At 46.9% G+C, this 25,457-nt stretch overlaps 2 protein-coding genes across 3 annotated transcripts in view; one reads left to right on the top strand and one right to left on the bottom strand.

The window, feature by feature from the left end:
* The window catches only part of oxt (oxytocin), a 138,940-nt gene that overhangs the window by 85,820 nt on the left and 27,663 nt on the right, over positions 1-25,457 (bottom strand). The gene's annotated exons all lie outside the window — the stretch shown is intronic.
* smyd1a (SET and MYND domain containing 1a) lies at positions 1,507-24,578 on the top strand. 2 transcript variants are annotated; one of them, XM_064307975.1, is made up of 10 exons: positions 1,510-1,852; positions 11,238-11,414; positions 12,650-12,863; positions 14,295-14,425; positions 15,346-15,384; positions 18,594-18,789; positions 20,615-20,707; positions 21,889-22,052; positions 22,937-23,105; positions 23,785-24,578. In XM_064307975.1, exons 1-10 carry the CDS (start codon positions 1,716-1,718, stop codon positions 23,938-23,940), a joined length of 1,476 nt encoding a protein of 491 aa, XP_064164045.1. In that variant the 5' UTR covers positions 1,510-1,715; the 3' UTR covers positions 23,941-24,578. The 2 variants fall into 2 exon arrangements, with proteins under 2 accessions (XP_064164044.1, XP_064164045.1); XM_064307974.1 differs by lacking the exon at positions 15,346-15,384 and having other exon boundaries at positions 1,507-1,852.

Below are 25,457 nucleotides of genomic sequence, written 5' to 3'. Positions count from 1 at the left end.
AGGAGTGAACCCCATGGATTTACTATCACTGGCATTCAGCTGACGCTCTTATCAAGAGGGACGTACACAGCTTTAGCATTTTAGCATAGTATCCATTTACACAGCCGGATATATACAGAATAAAGTTCTGGTTATGTACTCTGCTCCAGGGGACAACACCAGTGTCATATCCCATCTTTAGGTTTGCAAGCCCAGTTCCGTAACCATGACACCACACCGTGGTCCCGGGGGCTGCTGGGAGATAACGTAACTCTGTGGCCAGCACGCTGAATGCATTCAGCAGGACAAATAGGGAGTGTTTCGGCAGAACGTCTGGTGCGCATATCATCCCCATCTCTTCCCCCATCACCTGGAAACCATCACACTCAAACTCCGCCCCCTCCCCCGTGCCCCCACCCCTCCCCAACTGTAAACAGTTGATCCTGATGAGACGATGTAATCCTCCAAGTATCCATGCTTGTTTATAAAGGTGCTACTTTTTTCCAGGGGATTAATCACCCCCTCACGACTGGGACTGGGGGTGGGGGTGCGGGTGGGGTGGGGTGGGGTGGGAGACTTTTTCTCGCTGATTCCAGATTTGGGGAACGAGGCATGCGAAGGGCTCTGCTTTCCTCGTTTTTCCGATTAACAGCTCGCTCCAAATGTAGACCGATTACAGGTAAGACTGAAGTTCGTCTTTTGGCAAAGTCGCACACGCCTCAGTCCACACGCTACGGTATTTACTGCACGTCCTGCCATCGACGGCTCCATCACACTTTCTAAAGGACGAGCCAAAATATTCAGACAGACAGATGTAAGAGCTTTTGAAAAAGCAAGGAACACTACAATGAGAAAGAAGTATAAAATACGTTGATTAAAGTGGCATGAGCGATGGGGGGGGGGGGGAACAAAATGAGTTGACAGGAAGGAAAGAGGGATGACGGAAAAGGTACAAGGGTGAGGAAGAGGATGAAAGGGAGAGGGAGAAGAACAGAGGAGTGGGGAAAGGAAAGGTTGAGAGGAGAAATGAGAGGATTAAGAAAGAAGGAGAGAGAACAAATAAAAAGGACAATTAAAAATACAAGGCAAGAAATAAGGAATTATGACATGGTGAGGTGGGGGGGTTGTCGGGGGGGTTATCTGAGGAAGAAGAAGGGGGAAGGCGGTGGGGGGGGTGTTGAGAACTGAGAACTGAATGAAAGAACAGGCTCCCCCTATCCCCCCCCCTCCCCCACCCCTGCCGTCGCTGCTTTACTTCAGTGACTGGCAGACGCAGCTGTCAGATTTAAAAATAGTCCTGGGATGACCCAACCTCACCCAAAAGAGGGGGGCCCATTCACACTCCCCCCCCACCTCTACCACCACCCCCACACTGGAGAGGTCAACAGTATTTTCTTCTGGCCAGCCTCCCAAGACCAGAGCACTGACAAACCTGAACCCCCCCACCTAAATTCCCTGAGGCACCCCCGGGTCACCCCACTGTGGTGGTACATCCTGTGAGGACAGGCAAGTCTATTTTGGGTTTACGGGGCGTAGGGGTGCTGAATGGGCAGGTGCTGGAACAGTGGGATTTAGGAGGAGATTCTGTGTGCAACTACAGGCCGGCTGCCACTCTCTCTTGCTCTCTCTCTCTCTCTCTCTCCCTCACTCTCAGTCTCTCTCTCTCTCTCTCTCTCTCTCTCTCTCTCTCTCTCTCTCTTCTCTCCACTCCCCCTCTTCTCGCCTGGACCGCCGAAATGACCCTCCAGAACATGGAGAGCGTGGAGGTCTTCGCCACCGAGGGGAAGGGCCGCGGGCTGAAAGCCGCCAAGGAGCTGCTGGCGGGAGAGGTGGTGTTCGCCGAGCCCAGCTTCGCCGCCGTCGTCTTCGACAGGTAGGGGGGGGGCCGAGCAGAACCCCCAGATAAAGCAGGGGGGGGGACAACAGAGAGGGAGGGAGAGATATTATACAGCGCACCCAGGCACACCCGAGAGCTGGAGAAGCTCATACGCTGTTGCTACGGGGACACACTGAACGCTTAACGCTTATCGACACAGGCAGCGTGTGCGACGTGCTAACAACGTGCTAAGACGCCGCTGCGTCGGCAACCACCGGTTGGACTAGAGCGGGTCTAGACTAGAGTGGCGCGATTTAGGACACGCGGACGGCGAGAGGCGCGCTCGTCCCGCGTACAGTCGAGTGACGCCGTACATCAGCCGTGCCAAAAAGTTTGGCGAAAAACTGTAACGCGCAGGGTCGGTTCAGCGCGATAGCTCGTTTGCAGTCGTTGTCTATGAAGTTCTCTAAAGAAGTGCTAGCATGCCAGTTTACAGGACTTTGCCGCATAAGGTGCTCTGTGTTTGGTATCCTTTGCGTGCCCCTGGCAAGTCCAGTTGGAGAGAAGCTTCAGGGTAGAGGAGGGCATTCTGGGCAAATTGGTCTCAGTACGAGGCATACTTCACATTTGTTGCTTTCTGACGAGGACAGTTTCTCTCACAATCCTCCGTTAAAGAGCCTATTTTATTTCAAACTTTGTAAGGAGTGAGATAATGTGTCAGTATATTCTGCGGTTGTTCAGTGAGTTCAGTGACTTATTAAACGTGCCTTGCGTTCAGTGCCCTATTTTAATTAAGCTGCATTGTGTTCAGTCACTCAATATGCTATGGTGTGCTGGGTTCAGTATGACAATGGGGTGTTCAGTGACTCAGTAATTCTGGGGTGTGTACATTGACAATGTACTGTGCTGAGTGGCTAGCCCTCTGACTGCACTCATTAACACTGTACTGTGCAGTGGCTAGCCCTCTGACTGCACTCATTAACACTGTACTGTGCTCAGTGCCCAGCTCACCGACTGCACTCATTAACACTGAGATCTACACAGCACAGGAGCTCAGTTGAGAGTTCAGCAGCTTGGTATTTTCGGATGCCAGAGTGTGTACAAAGATTAGTAGATGCACACACAGAATGTGACGTGTATGTCACGTGCCAGCTCAATAACACGTCTCCCCGTTGTAAAGGGATACTGAGACTTGTTGACACTGTGTGTTGCCCGACCATTTGGGGTTAGAGGCGCGTGGGGGTGGGGGGGTGTTGGGGGGTCGGGGTGCGGTAGCAGGGTGAGAGGGGGTGAGGGTGAAAGGGGGATCGATCTCTCTCTCTCTCTCTCTCTCTCTCTCTCTCTCTCTCTCTCTCTATCTCGCTCTCCTGGGAATGCTGGAGCGGTTTTGCCCTGCAGAGGTATTGCTTGCAGAGGTTGGTCCCCCGGGGCTGATATGGGATGGGTGGTTTGAGCAGGTTTGGAGGAGGAGGGCTGTGGTTTTGGAGCGAGTGGAGATGAGGATCAGCTGATTGGCCTCGCTGGCGTCTGCGTGGTCACTTGATCACCCAGCTGTGCCCCTTAACATGCCGAACAGATTTAATACACTTGTACTGTTTACTTTTTTTGGCTGATTTACACACACACACACACACACACATATGCACGCACACAAGCACGCACACACACACACACACACACACACACATATGCCACCACAACAAGCACGACACACAAAAACATGCGCATGTACACACACACACACACACAACACACACACAACACACACGCACATCAACGGCGCATCAAAGACTTACATGCACACATACACTTTTGGGCCAATTTTTTTTCCCCCACAAATTATGATCTCATCCCTCGACCCTATTTGCTGACTGAGCTGTGTTTACAAACAGAGCCATACTCCCAAAGCACTGCAGGCGAGGAGCTGGTTCTTCCTTACACACACACGCATGCGCATGTACACACACACACACACACACACACACACACACACACATATATACACACACATGTACACACACACACACACACACACACACACACGCATGCGCATGTACACACAAACACACACACACATACACGCACATGTACACACACACACACACACACACACACACACATATATATATACACACACACTGGGACATTTGTGAATACTGACCAGGTCAAACAGCCTCCACTCGCCTCACAGTTTGTCCCAGCATTTGGTGTTCCTGGCGGGAACGCGGAAGACAGGCTATTTTAATCCATAAGCTCCCTGCCTCAAAGACACACAGACCCACGCAACACACACACACGCACGCACACAGACCCATGCAACATACACACACACACACACAGACCCACGCAACACACACACACACACACGCATGCACACAGACCATCAATACACCAAACAGACCAGCAACACAACACGCCACACAGACCATGCACACACACACACACACACAGACCCACGCAACACACACAACACACACAGACCACACACCAACACATCACATACCGCACAGACCATATACACATGCACGCACACACGCACACACACCCACGCAACACACACATTAACTGCCGAGTGACAAATGTAGCTAAAGAGACTAGGGCAAGAGTATCAGTAACATCTGATAAAACTTTAGGGTCTAAATATTTGGGGTGTTAAAATATCTAATTACATAGCCCCAGTCCAGTCTGACAATCTCAGCAGGAGAACAATTTAAAAATTCAGCATTTAAGAAATTTTTCTACCGTAAACTTTGAGTTGCATATGACGTCACAACACAATCGTCCTCAGAGCGGAAGCAACTTGTGGCACAGAAAGAACAGTGAGCCCTTGACATTACTCAACTATATGCCTTTCATGGTTCTGAAATCGAAAGACTTTATACCTGTACACAAGTGTCACTTCAGGAATGATACAGCCTTTTTTACCTTTCATTTAAAACAAAAATTAAAGAAGATTTTTTTACAAAACAACCCCCAATTTCTCTTATATTGTAATGTTGTCACCCTTATTTTGTAAGTGGATAAGAGCACCCGGTAAATTAATGTGAAGTAATGTATTGTAAAACAGAAGTAATGTAACCTTCGTTGTGACCAATTTTCAGAGTAGAATGCTTCTTGCACGCGTGGAGTTTGTCCTGTTTTGGCTAGTAGCAGGTGTCATTGAAAACTCTGGAGCAGTTGTTTTAAAAGTTACGTCACGTAAAGAGTTCAAAATGACTTATTTAAGAGGAGTATCGCATGCATGGGCGGTGTTCTTTGTGCACGGGAAGTTTTGGGAATTTGTGAGAGCAACAAATGGTCCTCAAATGAGCAGAGGACTGACAGCTGGTTAGGCCTGGCGTCTGGTGGTGTCATTTGCTTACATACACAGATGCGTCAATGAGATTACAGTTAGTGAAACTGATTGGGATGGCAGGTGTGCCGTGGCAGATATACCATCCCGCCAAGTTACTTGAAACAATTTAGGAAACATTGGGTAGCATTGCTTTGGAGTACAGCTTGTTTAATTTGAGTGAGGTAAGACAGCCAGTATTGTTTCTGGTAACTGCGTAATTTTTATATCAGTGATTTTATTGGCTGGCCTAGATTTTACCTGTTTGAATTAATGACTCATAGACATTGCTGTGTCACTAACTTGGCATTTTTGTACGTTCAAAAGGAGTTTTTCCAACCGATCATACTCACTGTTGCATGTGATTAAGCAGATAGTCGCAGCCTTGTGTTCCACAGGGAACAAAGAGGATTAAGTAAGTAAGTAAGTTGCACGTGAATTAACATGCCAAATTTTGGTCACGAGCGACTGGACTGCTCTGTCACACTGAGAATCGGGTGGACTTCAAAGTGGACTTTGGGTGGACTTCAGAACTAGAGCCTATCTAGTTCTGTTCGAAAGAGAACTTCCCAGTGTCAATTCAAATGGATTTAACTGCCTAATGGGTTGATATAATGTGTTGTTTCTGATTGTTGAACATAATTTGTCATTTGAAGTGACTGACTTCTGTCCTTGTGCGGCTCTGTTTGCAAACCTAATGAGGAAAAAGAAGGCAATCAAGAAGCATAAATCCACTATTAAACCAACATCTTAGATGCTTAATGAAATTTTATTTGTTGAAGAATTTACATGATTACAGTTCTTTCTACTGAATTACACTGTCCTTAGAACTCACTCAATTTTCTATTACATGACAAAATTAACATTTTTACATAACATAACATTACTTTTAAAAAGTACAGTAGTACTTGCATTTATTTCTAACCCAAAGTTAAGGACAAAATGTTGATCAAATATTGTATCAGCACCATTCAGAATTTTCCTGCTTTTAAATAGGGTTTGTCCACATGTTATTTCAACTGAAGCAGAGTAGGCCTACTCCGTGAAAACGTAAGGGTGGGATTTTAAACTAGTGAAATTTACTTTGTGTTCAGTCTAGGGTGGCGTGACAGGGACTCCCAACCCCCAGATTTCGCTAATGAGTTACAAACATAACAAGAAGGAGCTTTGTCACACATTCGTCTACGTCTGTCCTTCAGAAATTCTTTTTTGTACAATTTTTTTCCCCTTGAATGCCTTATGTAGCTAGTGCCTCGTGGAGACGTCTGTTTAATCAGACCTGTTAAATTAATCTCCTGCCAGCAGGTTACTGTATGTCCTTGAGTTCCCGGGTCGTATTTTGGTGGGCGTGAAACGTCCAACTGCTTTTTGCTTCCGTCTGCACTTTACGTGACTGTCGCATTCCTTCACTTTAAAATAGCCGGCCGGGCAGGCTTCAAACCTCAAACGGAGACGCGAGCACTGCCGTCGGACCTCGTGAGAAAAAGCAGACGGCATTTTGTCACACAAAACCCGCACAAAAACAAGCGCGAATCCGCAATAGCTGCGACCGCACACGCGCATGTGTGCATGTGTCCACGCACACACCCTCACACAAACACGTGACCTCTTCTTTGCCTCATGATCTTGGCCAAGGCCCATTGCCACGCCCCCCTCTTGGTCAAACGGCCTGAAAGTTACTCAGCTCTACCTTCGGTCACGACCAACTTCCATGCCAAATTTCAGCCTCCTGGGGCAAAAACTGTGGCTGCTACGGGGTGGGACACTTTTGCGGACCAACCGACCAACCGACCGACCAACCGACCGACCGACAGACAGAGCTATAGAGGCTGTTTATGTATTATAATTTGTGTTTTCATGTAAGCCATTTCCATAACAAACCGGTGCCTGCCCGTGGCAGATGGGTTCCCCCTCTGAGTCTGGTTCTGCTCAAGGTTTCTTCCTGTTATCAGTCAGGGAGTTTTTCCTTGCCACTGTTGCCCTAGGCTTACTCTTTGGGGGCTGGTTCTCTGTAAAGCTGCTTTGTGACAAAGCTCCTTTGTTAAAAGCGCTATACAAATAAAAATTGATTGATTGATAGAGCTGCGGTCGCAGCTAGAAACTAAACAGCAGTACTATGCAACAGATACGCGGCAAGATGTTCAGTGTTAATTTGACTGAGCAGGGGCTCAAATTTCCTGTAATTTAACTGACCAACGGATAAAAGGTACTGTATCAGAGTGACATTGACTCTGTCAGAGTTGCATTACATTAACATTTGTTCAACATACGCTCTTATTTAGAGGATTAACAGAAGCTTTTACCTGATTAGTATGAGCAATAGCATCAGACCTGGCCAACAACACCCGTGAATAAAGATACATCACCGAGTAAAGTTACACCAGCGAGTAAAGATACAACAGTGAGTAAAGACACAACATCACTAAAGCACCAGTGAGTAAAGATACACCACCGAGTAAAGATACAACAGTGAGTAAAGATACACCACCACGTAAAGATACAACAGTGAGTAAAGATACACCATCACTAAAGCACCAGTGCAAGTTAACTATGCAAACCAAGAACCACAATACAAATAACACCTATAACAAACTCTCAGAAGAGAAATAGAGCTGATTTAACGCAGAGCATTTTGCTGGTTAGATGAGTGGCAGTTATAGGGGGGTGGGGGGTGGAATGTTAGAGTCATATACTGTAGCCTGGAATGCCATCTGAAAATAGCCGACTACGTGAGCCTGTCACAACGTACCGTTTAAGATTTCAGGTGGTTGCGGTTTTAGGAAAGGGGGTTGAGTGGGGGGGGGGGGGTATGTGCAACAGGGATGACAGTGAGCAGAACAGCAGGGGTGATGGGTGGGTGGGGGGCTGGGGTGTAAACAGCAGGGTAAAGGGGGGGGGGGTGGAGAGGTAGGCAGGCAGTTTTCAGAGACAGCCTCTCTTTGACACACCACAGGCCCCTGTCCTAATCTGCTGTCAGACGACCACCTGACTGCTGAATTTGAAGTGTTGCAGGGCTGTGTGGGGGCGGGGGTGTTTTTGTTCCCACATTCCAGGCAGGGCTGGGTGTGTGCGTGTGATGTGGGGGGGTGGGGTGGGAGGGGGGGGGTGGTCACACAAACGCACTGTCCTTTGCTCTCACCCTCTCCCATTTCTGCTCTCGTCAACATCGTCTACACTGTGAAATCTCTGCTTTTCCTTATTAAAAAAGCCCTTTAGGACGTGTGAATATTCTCCATAAACTGTAGCCATGTCCGTTGGATTTCTTTAGTAAATCTGACCGTCTGGTTTCTCTTGTCTTTGTTAAAGAGAATGTGTGTTGATGCGGATGCCCTAGTCCAGTGGTAACTGTGGAAGTATGCTTCTCCTTCATTCTTTTAATGTTTTTACATTTCTTCTTATTAAAGATTGTACTGATCAAGAATATATTTAAATGTATGTGATTATGGGATGATCACTGAAGAACAGTAGGTATTCTGTGTTATGTCTAAGAATTTGTAACTATGGAAAGACAGTGGCCTCCTTATACACTGATGCATACTACCTAGAGAATCTTTGAACCCCAGTTGCAGGAGGAAAAATTGTAAACATTTACTTAGTGAAATTTTGTAAGTAACTTCTGTTGAGAAACAGTCTTGTGCAGAAGTCCTTTGAGTTGCAAGAGAAGAGAAAGGATACTGACCTAGAAATAACTGATTTGCTATATCTAGTAAATGTATAGATTATATTCTATTAAAATAAATGAATGAAAATCAAAGTAATGCCAGCAACGGTAATGATCTAAATATAGTTTGTTAGAACATGGTGGTGTGTATATGAGTCAATATTTCATTTGGATTACAGCATGTAGTGAATGCATTTAAAGTGCATGTACTTTGGAACTGGAAGAGTGAACAATTGTTAATCATGAGGACAAATACTTGTTATTCAAGTCATGCATATACATTCCTCTGTAAGTGTGTGTAGTGAAATATCTGTCATTGATTAAAATTGATTATATAATAGTTATTGTTAAACTAACGGATTAAACATTAGTTTGACCCAGGCTGGGATTGGTTATTTTAAAGGGAAGATACATCAGGGTAGGAGGAGATCTGGTTGTATAAAAAGGATGTAAAACATAATGCGAGGAAGCTCTCTATGTGTCTTTATGGTACTGGAGACCTCCCGTAGGCCTACGTACATGAAAAGGATTATTGATTGAAGAGAATAAAAAGGTTATTAGAAGAAATCATAATTTCTAGTCTTTATTCTTACATCGCCGACTCACCCACTGTACCTAAGAAGAGGTTTTCCTCCACATAACCAACCATGTTCCAGGAGATCTACCGTCCTATAGGTTTTCACGCCAACTGGAACAAAGCAAGAGCTCTTGTTGTGTGCTAATTTGTAGAGTCAGGTGTGCCGAATTAGGGTTGAAATGAAAACCTACAGGATGGTAGATCTCCAGGTACAGGGTTGGGAACCACTGCCCTAGTCTGTGTGGGTTCAACATTAATAGCAGAGGCAACAATTTTAACCCAAAACTGGCCTTCATCTGGACAGCCAAAAAAACACTTTAAAAAGACGGAAAACACTGTCCATCCATACTTTCATTTATATTACTGTGTACGATCCATACTTTCATTTATAATACTGCGTACGATCCATACCTTCATTTACAATACTGTGTACAATCCATACTTTCATTTATATTACTGTGTACGATCCATACTTTCATTTATAATACTGTGTATGATCCATACCTTCATTTATAATACTGTGTACGATCCATACTTTCATTTATAATACTGGGAACGTAGCAACGGTCAGGTTTTCTTACTATTGTTCAGTTGGCTTTACTGTGTGGACGTGCACGTGTGGCTGTGATTGTGATCGTGGAGCTACAGGTCCAACAGGTGTGAACAGAAAGCCGCCTGTGAATGGGGCAGCTGATGGGGAAATAAAAGACAGCAGACAGGTGTGGGGGGGGGTTGCATAAGCAGCTCAATACCCTGGGGAGGGAGGGGCGCTGACAGGTGTGATGGGAGGGCAAAGTTTTCAACTCCTGTCCTTTCCCCTGTGTTACTCTGTGTATGTATGTGTGCGTGTGCGTGTGTGTGTGTGTGTATGCGTGTGTGTGTATGTGTGTGTGATTGCACGTGTGTGTATGTACACCCTGGTGGAAATCCAGTTTTCAGCCTAAGGCAGAATCTAGCCAAGTTCTGCTCCAGCTTCATATGTGGAATACAGTGATGTGTGCACTAAGCTGGCCCAGCTGGGTATGGTTTTGTCAGCATGGTTGTTATCTTGGCCATCTTGCTTCAAACCAGCTGGTCAAGCTTAAAACCAGTCTGGAACCAAACTGGAATTTCCACCACGACATATGGTGGATATGTGTGTGCACGTTGTACGTTGAAGTATGTTGAAATGTAATTGTGTAATCTTAAGAAAAGAAACTGTGATTAAAAAAAGTATCCAGGGCTGATTACAGTTATTTTTGTAATTTGACTGCATAGTTCAGATAATCCATTACCACCCAACCTTGCTTGTTTGTACCAATCAAAGCACTAAACAAATTCTGAAATAGTTTCAATGCGTGAGTCTGCATTCCTTCAGGACAAGGCAAATCATTTCTAAGTATGAGTCCATCGTCCTGCAGGGCAAGGCAAATAATTTTAATGATTTTTTTTCCAATTTGATTCAAATTATTCATTAAGAGGTGTTGATGCAGCGTCAGCAATGTTAAAGGAGAAAATATAAAGAGCTCCTGACTTTATACTGGGCACTGGACTGAGAGGCCCTGCTGCTGCAGAAAGGCCTCAGTGCGGATTGATGGATTTACTCCATCGGGAAAGCACTCAAACACTCATTCACTCACTCATTCACCTTTTTATCAAGATATAATTCACTTTTACATTTTCCAGTGTTTGGAAAGTATATGGTAAATATATTTTGTATATGCATGGTGTGTGATATATTATATTATTTTCCATGGTGTATAATAATAATAATACTAATGACTTTATTATCTGTCTCCACCCTGTCCCTGTCCTGACCCCACCCCCTTCTTACACTGGCCCCACCCCCTTATCTCCCTGGCCCCACCCCCTCCTTACCCTGGCCCCGCCCCAGCCTGTCCCAGCAGGTGTGCCACAGCTGTTTCCGCCAGCAGCAGAAGCTGCACCGCTGTGGCCAGTGCAGGTTCGCCCAGTACTGCGACCGCACCTGCCAGAGGGCATGCTGGGAAGAGCACAAGCAGGAGTGCGCCGCAATCAGGACATACGGCAAGGCGCCCAATGAGAACGTGCGGTAAGCTGGGGGCGGGGGAGTAACAGAGGGGGCAGTGCAGCCAGGCAGCCAATCAGAACGTCCCGTAAGGAAAGCGGTGGAGGGGGGATGGAAAGGTTGCGAAAAAGTAAATGCAAGATTGCAATTCTGCAATTTTATTGGAATGTTGAAAAAAGGTTTGTCCTATTGGACCTATAAAGATCATTCTGTTAACCGAGATGTCCTTGTGCTTTCGTATGTGCTTCCTGTATTAGGAGTAAACAGTTCTGGTCTTACAAACCTCTGGCTCTGGCAGCCTTTGTTCTTCGTTGGCTCGTAATGGTTCAGCCGAAGTCTTTATTTGGTCACATTACCTGGTGCTGCAGGTCTAAATCAAATCAAGGCCAGAGCGCTTCTTCTGCAGGCAGTAACATATTTCTTCATGGTGTGTGAAGAAGACAGAGGTTACTGAAGTACACCTTCAGTCTCTGTGTTTATTTTTAACTGTTTCCCACATAGGTTTTTGGCCTTTGTGACTTCCAAGAATCTCTAAAACCTTCACAGAGCCTGCTCCTTCCATTTTTTTCATAAGTATTTGACTTTTGAGCAGTTTTATTTCATTACTTCCTTCTTTTTTAACTTCCAAATTCTTAAAAGAAGGAGCATGCTACAGTCCAACTTGCTACCCCCCCCCCCCCCACTTTGTTTAGATGGGGAAAGCAGAGAGGGTTACAGGTAGAGATGGGATCACTGTACAGCGCTGTAGTAGGGGATTAATCTATAGGTTCAGAGTTGGCCACCCTACAGTCTGTGCCACACAGTCTCCCTCGCCTGTGGTTCTCTGAAAGGAAAGAAAGACTTACAAATCAAGGTCAGGAAGTCAATTTTGGTCATTTTGCTTGAGTCAGTTGAATGGCGATTGGCATCTCACAGGCTGAATTTTGGATAATTTCCTGATCTGTTTGAAACAGACCTGGGTCAATTACGTATTTGTTTTGGATTCAAATACTTTTCTGTGCTCTGTTGATTGTGACTGGTGTAATTGAGCCTCCCAATATGACCAGAAGGCGGGGTTTGCGCTTTTTTTTGTTGAGTATTTCATTGGTTCCAATACACCAGACAAGATCAGTAAAGCGTAGAAAAGTATTTGAATCCAAAACAAATACGTATTTGACCCAGGTCCGGTTTGAAATCAAGCTGACCGCAGCTCTAATGTGAACGCGAACGTTGCGCTCGCATGTTTTTTTAAAAATGCGTCCCCCTCCGCGGTCCTCCAGCCTCGCAGCCCGCATTCTGTGGCGCATGCAGAAGGACGGGGGCGTGGCCTCGGACGCTCAGCTGACCACGCTGGAGGAGCTGGAGGACCACGTGGCGGACATGCCCGAGGAAGACCTGAAGGAGCTGAAGATCGACGTGCACAACTTCCTGGACTACTGGCCCCGGGGCGGCCGGCAGTACCCCGTGGACTCCATCTCCCACATAATCGGCGTGGTGCGTACCTCTCTTTCCCTCCGCCTCTTTTCCCTCTCTCTCTCTTTCTGCCTGTCCATTTTGCTCTCCTCCTTTCCCCTTCCGGATCTGTATTTGTTTCCTGGTGATTTCTGCATGTGGGTTTTGATTGGTTCATTTGTCTCCATCAGTTGACAGCACCGACCCCTGACCTCTGACCCCTGACCCCTGATCAGAGTGTGTCAGCACCGTCAGCCGCTCAGACGATGTTAGCGGCGGTCTGTTCTCAGTGTGTCAGAGCGGATTTCTGTTCTCAGTGTGTCGGAGCGGATTTCTGTTCTCAGTGTGTTGGAGCGGATTTCTGTTCTCAGTGTGTCGGAGCAGATTTCTGTTCTCAGTGTGTCGGAGCAGATTTCTGTTCTAAGTGTGTCAGAGCGGATTTCTGTTCTCAGTGTGTCGGAGCGTATTTCTGTTCTCAGTGCGTCGGAGCAGATTTCTGTTCTCAGTGTGTCGGAGCAGATTTCTGTTCTAAGTGTGTCGGAGCGGATTTCTGTTCTCAGTGCGTCGGAGCGTATTTCTGTTCTCAGTGCGTCGGAGCGAATTTCTGTTCTCAGTGTGTCGGAGCAGATTTCTGTTCTCAGTGTCAGCAGGATCCTCGGTTCTCAGTTTTGTAGAAACAGGCTCTGCTCTCATTGGCTGTGTCTGCACTGCCATGCTACTTCAGGGGGAGGTAGCGCCTGCCAGGGCTTCTTAATTCCCCCCAACCCCCCCCCCCCCCCCACCCCTCGCCCTCTCCGGGCTTCAGCACTCCTTCACCTTAACCTTCACCGTGTCCCAAATGTGCCTCAGGCCTCCACGTCCAAGCAGAGGTGCAAACCCAGGGGTCAGAAAGCAAGAAGTCCTGCCATATGTTTCCTCCGCCCATGAACCAAGCCAGCTTATTAGTTCACAGTTCACGTCTACCTCCTGGCTAAAGGACTGTGCTAAAGGGCAAATCCAGGCAATCCGAACAAAATCCCTGGGAGGACTTTTTACTTTCTGAACCTGGATTTTCCATCTCTGCTTCCAAGGTCTAATAGTGGACATGCAAGTGAGCCAGCAACCTGAATATATGGCCTTAAGACTCCACCTGGCAGGCTTACCTGTGGCAGCTAGTGTATCTGTACTCAGAGTGTTAGCACCAATCTCAATATACTCAATGGGTTAGTCCCGGTCCCAGTACTCAATGGCATTTTAGCACTTTACTTAAATATATATTCTCAGTTTGTTAGTAGAAGTCCATGTTCTCAGTTTGTTCATACTAGTCTCTCAGCTCGATATGTTAGGTTCAGTCTCTGTACTGAATATAAATATATTAGTAGTCAGCTCTGTTCTAAGTATGTTAGCATACATCTGTGTAATAAGCAAGTTTGTGTACTCAGTACATTAATACCAGCCCTTTACGTACTTGGACAATCCTGTCTCTTTTCCCAGATTAACTGTAACGGGTTCACTCTGAGTGACCAGAGAGGACTGCAGGCTGTGGGTGTGGGCATCTTCCCAAATCTGTGCCTGGTCAACCATGACTGCTGGCCCAACTGCACCGTCATCCTCAACCACGGCAAGTGCGTACCACTTACCCCACACGCACTGTTCCTAACTACCACACGGCACTGCTGTCCACTGCTGGGATTCTGTGTGTGCATGTGTGTGAGACTGTGTGTACGTGAGTGTGAGACTATGTGTGCGTGTGTGTGTGTGTGTGTGTATGGGTGTGTGAGTGTGAGACTGTGTGTGTGTGCAAGCATGTGTGAGTGTGAGACTGTGTGTGTGTGTGCTTGTGTGTGTGTGCTTGCGTATATGTGTGAGTGTGCATGTGTGTGAGACTGTGTGTACGTGAGCGTGAGACTGTGTGTGTGTATGTGTGTAAGCGTGTGTGAGTGTGAGACTGTGTGTGTGTGTGCAAGTGTGTGTGTGCTTGTGCGTGTGTGTGTGCTTGCGTATATGTGTGAGTGTGTGTGTGTGTGAGAGTGCGAGACTGTGTGTGTGTGTGTGTGTGAGAGAGAGAGACTGTGCATGTGTGAGTGTGAGACTGTGTGTGTGCAAGCGTGTGCAAGTGTGAGACTGTGCGTGTGTGTCCTTGCGTATATGTGTGAGTGTGCATGTGTGTGAGACTGTGTGTACGTGAGCGTGAGACTGTGTGTGTGTATGTGTGTAAGCGTGTGTGAGTGTGAGACTGTGTGTGTGTGTGCAAGTGTGTGTGTGCTTGTGCGTGTGTGTGTGCTTGCGTATATGTGTGAGTGTGGTGTGTGTGGAGTGCGTAATGTGTGAGTGCGTGTGTGTGTGAGAGAGAGACTGTGTGTGTGTCTGTGGAGACAATAGAGAGTGGGTATTGTCCAGTGAGAATGAGTTTATTTTAGGAGAGACTATAGTGTATGTGTGCGTACATGTGTACTCTGTGTACTGTATGCTGTATATTTAGAAGTGACCATGTACAGCTGTGTCTGTAGGTGTGTAAAGGTTGGGTTCTCATTTTGTCTTCCAGTCAGACGGCTGTGAACACTTTCTGTCACTCTCAAAGGAGGTGGGTCTGTTTGGTGTGTGATGACCGCTGACCCTTGAACCTTGACCCCCCCCCCCCCCCCCAAGAAACTCCAACCCTTACCATCAACTCACACAAATCCGACCACTCCATCCCAAACACGGGATGTTGAGGTCACAGTAACACTAGAGCTCTCCCTTTCTTACCTCTTTATGCAGTTCATAACATTCCGTTGAACTCCAAATACGTATGTTCAGTAGGAAGTGAAAACAGATTTTAGTGATATGCTCTACACGCAGGTAAGTTAAACTCACTTTTCGCTCACTGCATTTCACAAGAATATTTTCAGCTTGAAATAAACTCATGCCCATGTTACTCTGATGAGAGTGCTCTCATAAAAACCCCAAAGAGTGTTAAATTAATATGGAGCATTTTACTTGGGAGTAATACTTTGACACATAATCCTCAATGTCATGGTAGAGAAAAGTCATTCTAATAAAACTCCTAAATCCACTGTCGTGCATGAACAAGGCCTTGCATAACACCAGGCATGGTTTTATTTTTTTATTTTTTTGGGTGGGGTCATGGCCCATTTCATACTGGGGGCCTGACATCTGAAGAGCATGACTAAGGAGAATCTGTCATGGCTGAAGCTTCCTGCTACTCAATGAGTTGCATCTGTGGCTTGCATGCTTCAAAAGCCAGCTTGTGCACAGCTGTGTGCCTGTTTGAGCAGCGGGCTGCTTCTCTGGGTCTGGTCTGCACAAATGAGAACAAATTATGTTTTGTAATCACGTTATTCGTATGAATTATATTTTCAGATTGTACTTTTAATGTCGTAGTTTTTGTGAAGGCAGACATAACTGTTGCAAGAGGAGGAGAAGTGCTGCTTTTGGTTGTAAATTGAAATGCGGTATGAGAAAATTGTGCTTTTTCTGATGGTTGTATCATTTTAAAGCTGAATACTTTCCATAACATGTTCCAGATTATGGAGCAGGGTCAGGAAAAGGGATGCTGAAATTCTCTTTATGACATCACAACTGATGGAACTTTATCCGTCTTCCTGTGATGTCATAGGTTATCCACAGATCCACAGAGGAGCTCCACCAATCAAGGAGCATGTTGTACTCTTGTCAGCAATGGACTTACACAGCAGTTAAAAATCTTCCCTGGCACGTGTTCTACCTGTGTCAGGAAATTGGTGCTTGTTTTACAAAATGCAGAATTCCAGTAGAGTGCACTGAGTGTCCCTGATGGCCTCTGTGTTTGGCTACATTGCCAAATGCTCTGTCAATATCTAAAAATAACTTAAGGCTGCGGATGGCTTGATTTATTTTTGTCCCTTGTGTGATCATGTTTTTAAATGTGATATATTGTGTGATAGCTATGGACATACACCCTGATGTCTATTTTTGCTAAAGTTGACAAGATTCAGAGCAAAATCCCCCTTTCCAGAGCTTCAGAGGTGTGACTGAAACTAATTCTGATGTATATCTACCCATTAAATACACTATATGACCAAACGTTTCTGGACACCCCTTGGTCTGGGACTGTTTTTCATGGTTTGGGCTGGGCCCCTTAGTTCCAGTGAAGGCAAATCTTAATGCTACAGCATTCAATCACATTCTAGATGATTCTGTGCTTCCCCAACAGTTTGGGGAAGGCCCTTTCCTGTTTCAGCATGACAGTGCTCCTGGGCACACAGCAGGACCTGTATAGAAATGGTTTTGTCGAGAACGGTGTGGAAGAACTTGACTGGCCTGCACAGAACCCCGACCTCAACCCCATCCAACACCTTTGGGATGAATTGAAAAGCCAGCCTAATCGCCCAGTTAGTGCCTGACATCACCAATGCTCTTCTGGCTGAATGGAAGCAAATCCCTGCAGCCATGCTCCAACATCTAGTATAGAGCCTTCCCAGAAGAGTGGAGGTTATTATAGTAACAAAGGGTGGACCAACTCCATATTAATGCCTATAAATTTTGGATGAGACGTTGGATGTCAGGCATCCAAATTGTTTTGGCCATGTATTGTAATTATCTGAGAAAATGCCTTTATCGGAACACGTGGTGCTAGAGTAACCACATGGATGTTCTCGGGTTGAATGTGCTGCTCCAGCCTATTTCTCGCAACGTTGACCATGCTGAGGGCAGCCTTTCAGATAGACTTATTTGACAAATTCCTATTGGCTGATGGAACGTTTACTCCGGTCACTCTCTGACCTTTCAAAGTAGAGGCATTTTCATGTTCAGTTACACTTGAGGTGCCCAGAAAACAAATATGACCCGAGCCAAATATTTTTAAAAAAACTTTTAGATACCAGCAAAGTTCCTGCCCAATTACTGACAATTTATAAAAGAAATTATTTTTTAAAACATTCAGCAAGGTGTAGAACGCAGTCCCCTTTCATGATGGTACGTTTTGCAAACTAATGTTTCCTTGAAAATTCTCTGGCATCTGCAGGGTCATTTTTCGAAATTTTATCTGCCTCAAAAGTGTTTTAAATACATACACAATGCAAGATGGAATGCAGCCTATATAATGCATGATGCAATACTTTGACTACTGAAGACGTCATTTTTGAATAGAATATTCTCATTTTGTAGCTAAAACTTACATTTTAATTGAGCCCCCCCACACACACACATCAGCTGTCCCTTTTTCAAACCCACAGTCTTCAGCTCTTTCACATACTGCTTGGCTTTCTTCTGTCCTTTTTTAGATTAAAAAAACTGTTTCCAGCCTTGTATTCTTTAGCAACAGTGCTCAGCCACACCCCCCTAACTGTCTGATTGGATAATATTCTGCATTTTTATCAACGGGAAGTGTGATTCCTTGTGGTTTGATGCTCACCTTTGTGTAGCAGTGATAAACAGTTTCAGACCTCACTTGGTTGACCGCTCAGTCCATAACTCTGAGGTTCCTGTCCCGTCACACTCTGCTCTTGTTCTCTAACTCTGTCTCTCTTTCTCTCTCCTTCCCTCTCTCTCTCCCTCTCAATATTTCTTTCTCTCCCTGTGCTCCTCTCTCTCTCTTTCTTTTATTTCTTTCTCCTTGTACCGCTCTCCTCCTCTCCCTCCCTTCTCCCTGTATTCCTCTCTTGCCCTCTCACTCTCTCTTTATCTGTCTCTCTCTCCCTGTACTGCTCTTCTCCCTCATCTCTCTCTCTTTCTCCACTCCCCCACCTCTTTCTCTCTGCCTCTCCACCCTCCCCCCCCCCCGCCTCCCAAACCCCCCTGCGCCTCCCCCAGGATCGAGCTCCGAGCTCTGGAGAAGATCCCGGAGGGGCAGGAGCTGACGGTGGGGTACGTGGACTTCCTGAACGTGTCGACGGACCGGCAGAAGCTGCTGAAGCACCAGTACTTCTTCGACTGCGCCTGCGATCACTGCACCCACCGCACCAAGGACGACCTCATGACGGCCGCCAAGGAGGTGGACGGCCAGAAGGTGGGTGTGGTGCGCCCCCCCACCCCCCTTCCCTCCCTCAGCATTACCAGGTTATCAAAATGGCCGGACCATTCAAAGAGCAATGGACCGCCCCTCATTCTGGCATAGCCATGGCTATGATTACCACTGACGGACCACAGTGCCTGAGTAACTGGGCCAGCGTCCCCCGTAATGCAAACTTCAATAAAATTTAGTCAAATTCAGACAAATCTCGAACGGATCACTCAGGGCAAGGAAATCCACATGACATGCAAAACACAGAACGCAAATGAACTGGACAATATGTATATATAAAACAAAGGCCCATTGAACATTCTTTGCCAAACAAAATGATAGAATAGAATGTGTGGGGGATGGGGGCGACTGCAGGAAACTGCCAAACTTGTCCCAGCTAGCTTGGGGGCAAAGGCACTCAGCCTGCATACCCACCCCTAAATCCCCCCCCCCCCCCCTCACCCCCCATCCCGTCCTGAGGGCCTTTCATACCACTGCTATCTCACGTGGCTACGGTTATTTTTAAGTGACCAGTACTACTGTAGATTGACTTGGTCTGTAAGGATTGCCAAATTAACATTGGTGGAGTGAAGCGCCTTTAAAGTTGACTTCCAAAGACTTCTTCCCTCCACTCACACACACACACACACACGCACGCACCCGCACGTACAGTCGCACACAGACACACACAGACACACACACACTAGCCCCTCTCTTGAATGAAGACGGGCCAGTTTCTTTAGAACAGTGAAACCACTTGTGAGACGGTCCAGAACAGAGTAATGGCACATTGCAGAGTGTGGGTTGGTGGTTAGTGACTGGCGGCTGCTTTGTTCATCGCATATGTAGGCCGCTGGTATGCGGGTCTAAGGGGTCTGAGTCTGACCCAGTGTTTCCACAAAGCTCTACCAGCACGACAGTGGGAGAACATGACATCACAGGCATTTAGCCAATGTGGCATTTAGCAGACGCTCTTATCCAGAGCGACTTACATTGTAGCCAATTATATATTGGTTAAGTACCAAGGGTACAACGGCAGTGTCCTACCAGGGAATCGAACCTGCGACCTTTAGGTTACAAGACCAACTCCTCAGCCATTATACTGCACTGCCGCCCCCAAGAACAAGGTCCCACCTCAGAACCGCTACTCCCCCGGTGCTGAGAGTGCCTTAGGATCTGGACCCGCTGGGGTCTCAAGTGGGGGACTGAAGAAGACAATGAATTTCGTTACTCTTCCTTTGGCCCAGTGGATCCTGTCAAAAGAGCTTAAATTGTGCTCAAGATTTAAAAAAAATAAAAAATAAAAAGATCCAAAGACATATGCGCAAGATTTACACCCAAATTATCTGATTATTTTGGGTGTCATGTGATTGGCAGTTTCTCCGTAATTAGCGCCCGAACCACCTGTACTGTTTTTAACTGTATTTATGGGATAACAAGGACACATGGTGTCTTTTAATGTGCAGCACCTGCTACTTGAGTGCTAATAGCTTCCCCTTGTGCAGAATCTTCAGCCTGCTAAACATGAGTGAGTGAGTGAGCGAGTTAGAAGCCAAGGTGCTTTCCATCTTAACGGTACTCCTTGCAAAGTTGAACAGATGTTCTCTCAGTGGGGAACACCACCCTCTTGTGGCCAAACTCTGCAGTGCAGTGAGAAACCACAGGCGTGAACAAATTGGCTTGAATTACAAGACAGCGGCTGTCCAAAGCTCTCCTTCACCTGATCTACAGAGCGTGGCCAGGTGAGCGCAGTGTGGTGGAAGCCTCACCTGGCCAATCAGCAGTCGCTTCAGATGTTCTGCTCCCATGCTGCGCTTGTCTCTCCACTCAGCCCTCAGAGGAGGTGGTGAAGGAGGTGACGGAGTACAGCCTGAAAACTCTGGAGCAGATCGAGAAAAGTCGCACCGAGGGGAACTACCATGAGGTACAAACCCCCCCCCCCGTGTTCCAGAGGGGTATGCTGAGACACACCTGAGTCAAATAATTACGTGAAATGACTTTTTCCAAACATAAGAGCATAAGCATACACAGTTATCAAAGGCCAGTTATTAAACCTGCAGACACCGTGGCCCTCCAGGACTGGAGTTAAACCTGCAGACACTGTAGCCCTCCAGGACTGGAGTTAAACCTGCAGACTCTGTAGCCCTCCAGAACTGGAGTTAAACCTGCAGGCACTGCGGCCCTCCAGAACTGGAGTTAAACCTGCAGACACTACAGCCCTCCAGGACTGGAGTTAAACCTGCAGACTCTGTGGCCCTCCAGGACTGGAGTTAAACCTGCAGACACTGTGGCCCTCCAGGACTGGAGTTAAACCTGCAGACACTGTGGCCCTCCAGGACTGGAGTTAAACCTGCAGACACTGTGGCCCTCCAGGACTGGAGTTAAACCTGCAGACTCTGTGGCCCTCCAGGACTGGAGTTAAACCTGCAGACTCTGTGGCCCTCCAGGACTGGAGTTAAACCTGCAGACACTGTGGCCCTCCAGAACTGGAGGTGTGGCGCCTGATCTGGAGAGTATGCAGAACTGTGCCAAGCCTGCACACCATGAGGGTCTCTACCTAATGTAGGACCTCATATCCTTTTAGGCACCAGTGACATTCCTGCAGATTACTGATAATTACTGATAAGAAACTTCTATTTTTTGCAACATTATGAGAAAATTTCTTTCAAATGATTTTGGCAAAGCACCGTTGAAATTCTGTTGAAGATTCTCAGGAAACTGCTGGACAGTTTTTATGAAGAAGACTGTAAAATCATTGTTATTCTTATTATTAATAACTGTAACACTATTCACACTGTATCCCAGCTGAGTGAGCTGGTAATGACTATGACTATGTTTGTAAGACACAGGCAGTCAGCATTTTAGTGTAAATTAGTTATAACTAGTTAGATTAGTAAAGTTAGTTATTGATGAGTGATTATTTATTCATCAGTAGCGTTGTCAGTGGTAAAGTGCAACAGTAGTACTGAATCAGGGCTCTGTTATTGGTGGGAAAGCTGCACTTTGTTATTGGTGGGAAAGCAGGGCTCTGTTATTGGTGGGAAAGCAGGGCTCTGTTATTGGTGGGAAAGCCTCTAGCGGTCGCGTCTCCTCCCCGCCCCCCAGGTGGTGAAGCTGTCCAGGGAGTGCCTGGAGAAGCAGGAGCCGGTGCTGGGCGACACCCACCTGCACCACCTGCGCGTGCTGAGCGTGCTCAGCGAGGTCCTGTCCTACCTGCAGTACTTCGAGGAGGCCGCCGGCTACGCCCGCAGGATGGTGGAGGGCTACATGTAAGAGTCGCTGGCGACCGCCGAGATTTCCGCCAAACCGCCCACGCCCCGGTGTTGGGGTCCCCTGCTGGTCCCCGGAGCCGGCTCGGATGGCCTTAGTGTTCCGTTTGGTTAGGCCTGTCTAAAAACGTAATCAAAAGTTAAAATTAAAACTGAGTCAGAAGTTGAATGTGAACTCGTCGGGCTGGTGAAAGCTGCAGATCCTCCTGCAGATCCATGCAAGCCAAACATCGTACCGAAAAATTTCATTTGGCATATTTCACAGAACTAGATGCTGCTTTTAAGAATTCCTAGTACTCAACAGAAATGCAAGTTTGAAGTGTATTTACCTATTTATATATTTATAAATATGTACATTTATCAAGCCCAGGTTTGGTGTAAAGATTCTGAAAACTCATCTCTTTTTTTGGATATCAAAATATAGTTTGAGTTTATATATTGAGTTGATATAGTGAATCTGCACGATTGTCACGTTATCCTAACACCACCCCATTATCCCTACCCCTCCCCTCATCCCTATCCCCTCCCCCTCATCCCTAACCCCCCCCCCTTATCTATATCCCCACCCCTCATCCCTAACCCTCCCCTCTTATCCATATCCCCACCCCCTCATCCCTATCCCCTCCCCTTTATCCCTAACCCCTCCCACTCCTCCCTGTCCCCTCCCCCTTATCCCTAACCCCTCCCCCTCGTCCCTATCCCCTCCCCTTTATCCCTAACCCTCCCACTCCTCCCTGTCCCCTCCCCTTATCCCTACCCCCTCCCCCTCATCCCTACCCCCTCCCCCTTATCCCTAACCCTCCCCCCTCCCTGTCCCTCCCCTTATCCCTAACCCCTCCCCCTCATCCCTATCCCTCCCCCTATCCTAACCCTGCCCACCACAGGAAGCTGTACCACCCGAACAACGCCCAGCTGGGCATGGCGACCATGCGGGCGGGGGTGACGCACTGGCACGCCGGGCTCATCGAAGTCGGGCACAGCATGATCTGCAAAGCCTACGCCATCCTGCTGGTCACCCACGGGCCCTCCCACGCCATCACCAAGGACCTGGAGGTGCCTGCGACCGCGAACTTGGACCCGCTACCGCAGCACAAACAGACAGGGGCAGGGGTGCACTATGAGGGCCAATCCGCTTCCGGATTTTGTGCCAGCTTCTGCTCTTAATGATTTAAATCAGCTCAAACGTATTTTGAGCTTACATTTCTCTAAGCATCAGCTACGACCACAGACTCTGAGTGTATCCTACACATTTTACTATGCTCAAATAGAGGAGTGAACCAGCATAGTTTATAGAGCTGTCAGAGAGATGTAAAACTAAGGTCATTGGTTGGAACAAAAACCAGCACACAGACCAGCCCTCCAGGACCGGAGTTATGCATCCCTGATAAGGGGCTCATTCAACCCAGAAAGCTCACACATTACTCTACTACGAGCGCTGCCCATACACTACACTACCTCATATATCCGCTGTATGAATAATAATAATTCCTGTATAAAGAATAAAGATACAGAAGTTGTGTATGTTGCTCTGAGCAGATAAACACGCCCGCCAAGTGCCTGAGCGCCCGAGTGTGCGAGTGTGCGAGTGCGCTAAAGTGTGCATACTGGGACAGCCTCTCAGTGTCAGCTAAACGGCAGCTATGTGATGTGACCTTTGAGCCGGTTGTTTTCCCTCCGCGGCGCGTGTGACGTGACCCTTGACCCGGATGTGTTTCCTCTGCGCTGCTGGCAGGCCATGCGCATGCAGACGGAGATGGAGCTGAGGATGTTCCGGCAGAACGAGTACGTGTACCACACCATGCGCGAGGCCGCGCTCAAGAACCAGCCCATGAGCATGATGGCCGAGCCTGTGGTCGAGGGCATCAAGAGCCTGTTCCGCAAGAAATGAGCGCCCCCTGCTGGCCAAACGCTGCAATATTCTTCCCCCATGCCTCGATGCGGCATGCCCCCACACCCACTCCCACACCCAGCTCACAGCCTGCACACACTGACAGCCAGGTGACACCTCACACCTGGGATTTTATCCACATTTACTGTGTGTTAGTGCAGTACCCCACCCTCCAACAGACACACACATACACACATGCACTTAAACACACACACACCCTCTACACATACACACACACACACTCACACATACACGCACACACACGCACACACACACACACACACACACATGCACATAAACACACACTCACACATACGCATGCACATAATCACACACACACACACACACACACACACACACACACATGTGCACACTCACAAACACACACACTTCCCTACCTTTCAATCTCTATTAAAAAAACCTCAATTTTAAACACACAGGCTTTACATGACACAAATTTCCAGATGTGGAGTTCGACCATGCATCCCTGTATTGAATAAACTTTCTCACTGTTTCACAGTTGCAATCGGCACCCTTCAGCAGAGTACAGAGTGTGGAATTTGTCACTGTGTGTATGTACGGCCCCCCCGGCCACATGCTTGGCCTACTTGTGGAAATAAACATGTACATAAATTTCATTTGGTCTGAAATTGTTTTACTTCATTTCAAATGCATTCATGAAGATCAAGTTACAGTCAATCAAGTTATATATGGTGACACCTCTCTGTTTTACGAGCCAGGTCAGGCTAAATCTCCCCAGCCACAGTGGCTGTTTGCTCTGATGGATTCTCTATTACCTGTACATTACCACGCAGCTTATCTACTGACTGGTGACTCTGGGCTGAGCGGCAGAGGATGGGGTCCATCCCAGCAGGGAGATCTCTCTTGTTACTGTTTGGGTGTTTTTCTCTTCCTACTGGGGAGTAATTTTTTTCTATTTTTTTTTTTTTTTTTACCTCACTTGCTGGATTTTTGGGGGTTCAGGCTCAGTCCTGCCTAATTTTTCCTATTTCCCATGTCTGTATAGTGTCTTTGAGAGAGTGTTTCTGTAAAAAGTGCTACACAAATACAATTGAGCTGACATACTGGACAGGCACTGCAGCAGCTGAACGTCACCAAACAGAATTTAAAACTAACAGAGGAAGGCTGTCATGGTTATCGACTGTTGGTGGATAACCTGAAATGTTTTTTGAGTTACCACTACGGAGGTAATCCACCACTCAACCTCACGTCAACTCTAACTGACTTAGTAAAAACCACCAACCTGCTTCAGCCCAACAGCTAGTTACATGACTATTAGCAATCTACTTTACATTACAGTGATTTAGCAGACACTCTTAGCCAGAGCGACTCACGCAAGTTTTGCATTTTTATATAGTATCCATTTATAGAACAGGAAATACACTGAAGAAATATAGGTTAAGCAGCTCCTTCAAGGTTACAAAGACAGTGTCATATCTATAATACCAGCAGATGGCGTTATGGTTTTCATGCACTTACCAAGTTTCCTTGTGAAC

Source organism: Anguilla rostrata, chromosome 14, assembly GCF_018555375.3.
Source record: "Anguilla rostrata isolate EN2019 chromosome 14, ASM1855537v3, whole genome shotgun sequence".
Classification (NCBI taxonomy): domain Eukaryota; kingdom Metazoa; phylum Chordata; class Actinopteri; order Anguilliformes; family Anguillidae; genus Anguilla; species Anguilla rostrata.
The sequence above is the reverse complement of the archived record's forward strand: the minus strand, read 5'-3'. Positions and strand labels throughout refer to the sequence as shown.